The sequence below is a fragment of the Pinus tabuliformis genome, chromosome 1_1 (assembly GCF_031772625.1).
Source record: "Pinus tabuliformis cultivar Carrire ecotype Pingquan chromosome 1_1, CPIR1, whole genome shotgun sequence".
Taxonomy (NCBI): Eukaryota; Viridiplantae; Streptophyta; class Pinopsida; order Pinales; family Pinaceae; genus Pinus; species Pinus tabuliformis.
In genome coordinates, this window is record NC_142297.1 from 761,775,223 (window position 1) to 761,783,880 (window position 8,658).

The 8,658-nt window shown below is 33.5% G+C and overlaps 1 protein-coding gene across 1 annotated transcript; it reads right to left on the reverse strand.

Moving 5' to 3' along the window:
- Positions 1-2,931: 2,931 nt before the first annotated feature.
- Positions 2,932-4,158, reverse strand: LOC149216249 (F-box only protein 6-like). Its single transcript, XM_089389876.1, has one exon. It carries the CDS (start codon positions 4,156-4,158, stop codon positions 2,932-2,934), a length of 1,227 nt encoding a protein of 408 aa, XP_089246002.1.
- Positions 4,159-8,658: the final 4,500 nt, after the last annotated feature.

The following is an 8,658-nucleotide window of genomic DNA, read 5'->3' on the forward strand; positions in this document are numbered from 1 at the left end:
AAAAGAAGTTCTCTGTTCCAGAAGGCAAGAGGGGGTGGATGATCGGGTGGCAGTCAGAACAGAGACCAGCATAGAAGCAAGAAATCAACAACTTAAAGATTTATTGGACAAGGAAATTGAATTAATCAGAAGAATCATGCTGAAAGTGTCTCAGAAAAAGACATCAGCAAAGAAGAGAAGTAGCAGAAGCAGCAAGAGGAAGACAACAGAAGATTGCAAGAGTACAGCTAGTGGAGCAAAGCAACATAAAGTGTGGAGACCTGGAGAAGAACAACAGACAGAAGCAGTGACAAATGGAAAGTTACAGTACAAGATATGGGATCCAGGCAAACATAGATCTGAACACATGATCAAGAGATCATGAAATTTTTCTACCTTGGGAGTATGATGCAGGAGCATTCAACCCAAAGGGAAATTATTGTAAATAATAGACATAGGGGTCATGCAATTGTGGAATTAGTTTCCTAAATTCCAAGTCACTTTAATATTTAGGCTTTTATTAGATATTTTCAAAATAAATAAATGAAAAAAAGGAATTAAGGAGAGCTTTTAGGCATAAAGGAATGGATGTGGATCATAAGGAAGCTTTTCTATTTTAGAACAGGGAAAAAGACGGAATAAAGTTGAAAAGATGTTTTTGCCATATGTATGCATTGCATGTAGAGTCTTAGAACTTTAGTTGAGTGATTTTAGGATTTTTAGACCACGCTAAGTTTAATAAATTAGGAAGCCTCAAAGGCATTGGGTGTGTGTGAGGAGTGAGTGTAAGGAGTGAGGAAGGATTCTCCTTGGGAGCCTTCGGGCAGTTGTAAAAGGGCCACAGATTTGCATATCTGGCTGTGAATAGAGAATTCTGTGTGAATATTTGTTTTATGTGAATATGAGTATGTTGAAATCGCATGTGTGCTGATGGATCTTATTTTTTTAATGCGCAACTGATGTATGTTCATTATGGAATCCGCTTGCCTTTCGTATGGTGATATACCGCCTTGAGTTACATGCATATGGCATGATATGGTTATATTTTATAAGCATGATATGGTTATATTTTATAAGCGCCGCGCATCTTATTGTTTGTAATGCAAATGAAAGAATTCATAGCAAGCGTGAATGACCTTTTTGTTTCTCTGATTATTATTCGACTGTGTGTATTAGAACCGGCGTTCTAATTTCATTTCATTACAACCAGATCAAAATCCTCTGTTTTGCGCAGAATAATGTTTCAACATTATAGTGGCGTCGAGAAGACCTCAGGAGCGGCCGTTGTGTATTCAGTTTGAGAATACCTGCAGTTCGAATGGAGACATATTAAAACAGAGCTGAGTTCCGGAGATTGAGAGCGATTTAATATAAATTACAGTATATATGTATCGCCTGAACCGTCGTGCGAAGGTGGAACAATCACTCATCAAATCCCCGCGGAAGTGTTAACCATCGCATAAGAGGATATCGGTTCAGGAGGAACGAATTTGTATGGAGGGCGCAGAGGTATATATATGCCTTGCCTATACAATATATACACATGAGCCTTTGTTTTGAATAAGGGCCAGCCTGTAACCAGCGCCGAGGGGAGGATTTGGTGTGGATGTGCGTAGTGAATACATACATAGATATATTGTATGTGCATGGCCATTCTTAAATTGTGCGTAAGTCCATTTTTAATATGTTCCTTTTGAGAATTTCAGAGAAGAGTACTGTGCGTTAAACAAGCATGGTTATAAAGCATGAGATTATAACATCATGAAATAAACTTTTATATGCATGAGAGTAGGAGGATCCTGGTAGAAGCGGCCTGGGAGCGGCCTGAGCTGCATCAGAGGGTGTGTTTTTTTACTTCCCCTTGTATCTTTATTTTGTTGGAGGAGAAATAAGCAAGCATATAACATTCTAAGGCTCTAGGTGATGCTAAAAAGGAAGAGAGAGTTATAGATATTTAAGATGAAAGAAAATGGTGAAAAGCTGGTGGTAGATATTTAAGATGAAATATTAATTTTGTTTTAAAAAAATGTCTAAAAATGCCCTAGTATTGGGAAGCTATGGTATTGGCCCATGGTATTGTAAAAAAACATGTTTATATATTAAGAATATCTATAGTATGGTGAGCTTAAATCTTCATGATTAGGAATTTCGTTTCAATTTTTGAAATGTATATATTTTTAATTTATATTTATATTTATTTTTAAATTTATAATAATAATTAAAAAACAGAATTATAATTTAGTTAGTTTCAATGATTCTTTTTAATTTTAGCAATGCTAATATAGATTGATTCTTATAAGCATTTTAAGGCCATTTGATTTATATGGGTATGAATGTCTTATATGTCAATAGAAAATAATATACATCCTTAACTTCATTCAATTTTGAATAATCATCTAAATATATAAATTTATTTCTAATTTTATCATAAACTACACCATTTCTCTTTCTATTTATAATAAAATATCACTTTGCCACAAGTTTTAATATAACATGATATATATAATTTTCAAAAACATGTCTTCTTAATTTTTTGACCTCATATATAATACCCATTATATTAAAAATAAATTCATAATATTTTGACATAAGAAAAATAACAAAAAAAATTCAGATTAATGTAGATATCTAATGGAAGAGACAAATAACCCTTATTCTAACCTAATACTTTTATCTGAAAACACAATATTAATTTATATGAATAAAATTTGTAATTATTAATTTTAATTTATCATAAAATATAAAATAAAAATATTATATATACTTATAAAGAATAAAGCTAATTTAAAGCTAATTTAACTGTAAAACACTTAATAAAATGATAAATATCTTTTAGTCCATACAAATTTTATTGAATCAAAAGAATAGATAAAACTGGAAATCTATAAGTTTAAAATGTTTAAAGCAATAGCTGCCAGGAAAAGCCTACTGGTTCACAAGGAGATGGCTGATCTATTGGACATCCTTATCTGGTCTAGGTTCAAAGACAAAGCAACCTGGAGGGCCGTTCCAGTTTCTCAGTAGGGGAGCCAGTGGACATCCGGAAAGCCGTGTCAATCTAAATTGACTTAAATTACAGTTTCTCAGTAGGGGAGCCAGTGGACATCCGGAAAGCCGTGTCAATCTAAATTGACTTAAATTATAAACCAGCACCTCATTAGTACGCCTATCTCTGATGAAAACCAAATCTCTCATTCCTTCAAAATCAAGCATAAAATTTCCAAAATGAAAGATGCCGTCCCATCCGTCTGGATGCAAAATAGTTAAAGGGATCCTTGCAATCTCTGTAAACTGATCTATTGATTGTGAATTCTTTAACTCCGATATAATAATTTCATCTGAACCAGATATGCATGAACCTAGAAGCACTCTTGAGTCACAGGTGAAGATGACGGTGTTATTGTCCACATCCTGAAATGGTAACGGCGTGAACACTGACGTCCCGTTTTGGATGCTGAAAGCCACGATGCCCGGTTTTGAAGACTTTTTATAGTTACCGTTTACATACAGGAAATCCCTCGAAGCAACGATCCGCCTCATGGTCACCGGCTTAAAATTCTGTGGCAGGCGTCCCGCTGTAATCCACGACTTCAAACTCGAATCATAAATTTCTACTCTATTCTCTCTATCGGACAATTCCATCGCTATAACTTTATATGTCTCTTCGTTGTGTCTGTGGCTCTTCTCTGCGATCATGGTCACGCCCCAAATAGCACCACCCTCTATCCTGGGAAGTACTATCCACTTTCCTGTAAGAGGATTGCAGACAATATGCCTCCATACATATCTATTATTCAAAGATATGCAAGTTATCAAGAAAAGGCCTGCTGCCGATGCCTGCACCGAAAATATGGCAAAGTCATGTCGATTCTTTAAGATATCGAGTGACAGTCGCTTCCACGTCTTTGTGAAGAAGCAGTATGCCATATAATTCAGCGACTCCGGATGCCAGTCAAGGAACAGAAGAAGCCATGGTTTTTTGTTGGGAGGTGCGACAAGCCAATCATCAGTTATGAATTGTGTGGATGAAATGAGGGCATTCCATTGCTTACACACAACGCAATATCTACATAACCTTTCCGCAGGCAGCCATGCCAATACTTTCTGCTTCAGATTCTTGGGCAATTCATACCACCACTCTGAGCCTTCGTGCAGACGTTCCCTTGTTGGGATTTCCATTCTTATGGAACTAATCTTTGTGGAAGATTATAAGGATTTCAGCTTCAATCGAAGCAAACTCGAGAATAAAAAGTCTACAAACAGAGAGAGACAGGGGGGCGAATGATATCACAAGCTATAGCTGATGGTTTATGTGTGATAATATAACGAATCTATGGCTTCTTTATAAGTTTCCGTGGTTAGAATTTGAAGGGACTGTGTCCAGAATATGATTCACTTACTTCGTTTGATGCGATGATATAACGATTCGATGGCTTCTTTATAAGTTTATGTGGTTAGAATTGCAAGGGACAGAATATTTTGAACTCAAAACATCTATTTAGAATTGAATTTATGAAGCAGTTGTCTATAATGCGATTTTTTGGATGTTTTTCCGGTTAAAATCCGGAAGCAATTTATTGGAATCGCAAGTTTGATAGCTAGTTTTTGCACAATCAAAGCATTCCAGGAGTTTTCGAGGGTGCTGAATCCAAATATGCAGTTAAAAAACCATTTTAACTGTAACAAATCAAGATTTAACCTCAATTTCTTCCATCGAATTCTGTCACCAGAATCTCCAAAAAATCGCATTATAGACAACTCCATTTATGAATCATATTCACTCATTCTCTTCAGATTTTACGGCTCTTCCTTTATAATTATAGGATAACCAAAATTTCATTGTTGCAAAAATATTTCTGATTCTTAAGATATTACACAATTATATAATAGAGTGAAACTTTCATTCTTGAGCACCAGACATTTCGCGTTTGCAAAAATGTATTTATTACTATTTCTTATTTTTAAGGTATTACACCATTCTTGAGCGGCCTTTTTTGAATTATAAATTAATATAATTAAGGTAACTCTGATTAATTAAGAATAATGGGGTTATTAGTTTGGTTGAATGTTGGGATAAAAATGAGATTCTGATAAATTTTAAATTTTACTATACAGTAATTAACTAGTAAATTTTTTAGTAGGACTACATCATTATCATGTCCAACTTCACACCAGTTCATAGATAGCAGAGTATTTGAATCCAAGACTTCGAGTTGGCTGAGAGCTACCCAAGTTAACTTAAAGCCTCTCACTTTTATCAACCTAGAATAATAAGTTAGTATTGAATTAAGAGAGTAATAAATTATTTTATCAACCTAGATCAATCTTAATTTTTGATCTACCAAGGGTTTACAAGGATCAAATCTCTTTAAATTAAGATGGATTTCGGTTGGTTTTAATTTTATGAATTTTTAAAATCTTGGTAATGTAGGTTATGACGTAAGTGTTTTGACACCTATCAATATTTACCAGTAACTTTTGTATTGAGTTTGAAATTTATTATTGAAAATCACCAAAGTAGCATTCTCTCCTTTTTAGATGTTCTTGTGATCAATTTGATTGTACTCTAATCTACCAAATTTAGAATGAAATTAACATCTAATTCAAATTTAGTCATGATCGAAACTAAAATCACCTTTTAAGAATTTTGGTTCTCGTTTTGAGATGTTCTAGTCAATTTGATAGTGTTCTCATCCACCAAATTTATAATGAAAATAATATTTCATTTAAATTTAGTCGAGAGTAAACTCTTACCTTTTAGGATTTTTTATTTTTCTTTTTAGATGTTCTCGTCCACCAAATTTATAATTAAAATAATATTTCATTCAAATTTAGTCATGATCTAGACTAAACTCTCAACTTTTAGGAGTTTTGCTACATAATTACCTTTTCTATTAAATGAATAAAGTGTTTGATCTACTTGTCATGGTAACTCTCTCATCCTTCATCGTGTTTTCATTTCTTCACCTTTATCTCTATGGCTCTATCTCGAAAGCTCACCAGATTGAATTTAAAAATAAAAAACATAGATATAAAAAAATATTTTTTAAATGTACTAAACCTTCCAACATTAGTGTCATTTATAGGACCATTAACATGAAACTTCTTTTATTACTTAGAACATAAAGGATTACATCAGAAAACAAAGGATTACATCTACAAATCCAGGATATCTATCTGAAACCACCCAAACCCTCTAAAATCTCCAAAAAACTCCTCCTAACTCTCTAAAAAACTCCTAGTAACATTAATAGGACCTATATCATCAACTAAATATGTTCTATAGCAGACCAACATTGAATGTAACACAGACATGACTTCAGCTTCTTTACAGTTATCTATGTTCCAAGAATATGTAGAGTTAGCTGACCAATCCTTGTGATATTCTGATTTCATCAGATCTCTGCGATCAGGAGCAGGATCACAAGTGCTTCGCCATTTAGATCTTGAGGAAGTGGCATTTCCCTGAGTATCCTTAGTATCTACAATACCAAACTGTTCTTTATGTTGAGGGGAAGAATTATTTATACAGGCTTCAAGATCATCTAACTTAGGAGTGTAATCAATCTTGTGAATGCCAGTATCAATCTCATCATGTGCTTCTGATGTTTCAACATCACCTTTTCCATATAGGAAATCTGAAAGACTTCCTCTAGTAGTTTCTTCTGTTTCTTTTTGAGATTTTCCAAAGAAGCTAGGATTTGCAAAAGGTGAATACTGAAAATTTGAACTTGCTGGGGAAATGTTTATTGAACTGGGTGCCTTGATTAGACTCTCAACTGAAGATGTGGTAGAATACGGGACTGGTGTCTTTGGATTTGAAAATAGAGTGGAAGATTTATAAGCCTCCGAACTAGGCTTCTTTTTTAGAGAGTCCACTCCTGTAGAAACAAGACAAACTTGTTCTTTGATGACGTCAAGGCTATTGTTAACCTTAACAATTTCTTTTTCATGAGCAATAGTTGCTTCATGGATTTTCTTTTCTGTTTGCAAAGAAAGCTTATCAAGACTTTGTGCAATAGTCTGATCATTTTCTGTCAATTTTTTAATGCTTTCATTCAAACAAATAGTATTGTAGTCTTGTTTTTGTAAGACCCTTCCACACATTAATTTCATTTCTGAGCATGCAGCATCAACCGAGGTAAATTCTTTTCTCAAAAATTTTTCTAAACTGGATAATGCTAGATTTGTCCAGTTGGTGGTTGTTATTGATTCCTTGGCAGACAAAGAAGGATCATCGAGATGGGAAGGAAGCAATTTGTACATTTTCCCATCCTGTTGCCTAATTACAAAGTTTTTCCAAGGGGGAAACTCTGTTTCTGTTTCAAGTACTGAGCCATCTAAGAGTTCCCACTTATGCTTACTAGGACTGCCGGTCCTAATCATATTTACATTAAATTGTAAGAAAATGTCTTTGACCAATTTTTCTCCTTTTACTCTTACTGCTACCAAAGATTTTGGAATGTTTGGTTTAGATAGCATAGCATGTATTTTGGGAGGGAAAATTGGAGTTTTTAGAGGAGAAGGAATAACAACATGGTTTTCCTCTAACTTTTCTGTTATAAACTTCTCTGATTCTAGAATTTTCTTCTGCTTTGCTTCATTTCTAAACTATTTAATCATAGAGTCTTCCACTTGGTTTATGAAAGGATAATACCATTCATAGAATGATATCCATTGATTCTGAGCATGCATCCATGTTTTCCAAGTAGCGTCATTTTGCAGATTGAATTCTTTTTTGTCCTGCTTTTATAAGAGTTGTAACTCTTACATGTACATGTGTTCTTTTTCATGAGTATAGATGTCCCAGTTGAACATCGTTTTCTTCCAACTATCTTCTGGATCATAAGGTCCAATTCCTTTGAATATTTTTAGAAAGGCAATGATTTCTGAATCTGAAGGGATCTCAATTGATTTAGGGATCCTATCAATTGGATTTTTCCTGTAAGAGGGAATGACACAAGGATAATTTTAGGGGCGAATGTTCGCCCTTTGGCGAAATTAAGGGGTTTTAAATTTTTAGTGGGCGAATATTTTGTATCATAGTACATTTTTACAAATCACCTCAAATAGCCCACCTTATTTTAAGGGAGAGGGTAAAAAAGGTAAATTTAGCCCTTGAAATTAGGACTTACAACCTTCCATTCGCCCATTTTCAAGAATAGTTTTAATTTAAGTGAATCCATTCGCCCATTTTCAAGAATAGGTTTTATTTAAGTGAATCCTATGGGACAAATACCATATTTATAAAAGAGGTATGGTAAATTAATAAAAATATAAATAAATGAGAGGTATGGTAAATAAATAAAACATTTTTTATATTTACTCCATAAGTCACCTTATATACATGTAAGGGTGTAAACAAATAAAAATATAAGTAAAGTGGAGGTATGGTAAATAAATAAAACGTCTTTTTATACTTACTCAAAAGGTATGGTAAATAAATAAAAATATAAATAAACTAGACATATGGTAAATAAATAAAACCTTTTTTTATATTTAGTCCATAACCCTCGTTCTATTTATGAAGGCTCAAGAAAGAGATTTTATTTAAGTGAATCCTATGGGCCAAATACCATATTTGTAAAAGAGGTATGGTAAATTAATAAAAATATAAATAAACGAGAGGTATGGTAAACAAATAAAACATTTTTTTATATTTTCTCCATAAGTCACCTT

Bases quoted from the DNA above. Each gene is read 5' to 3' on its own strand.
- LOC149216249 (XM_089389876.1), bottom strand. From the start codon at position 4,158: ATGGAAATCCCAACAAGGGAACGTCTGCACGAAGGCTCAGAGTGGTGG.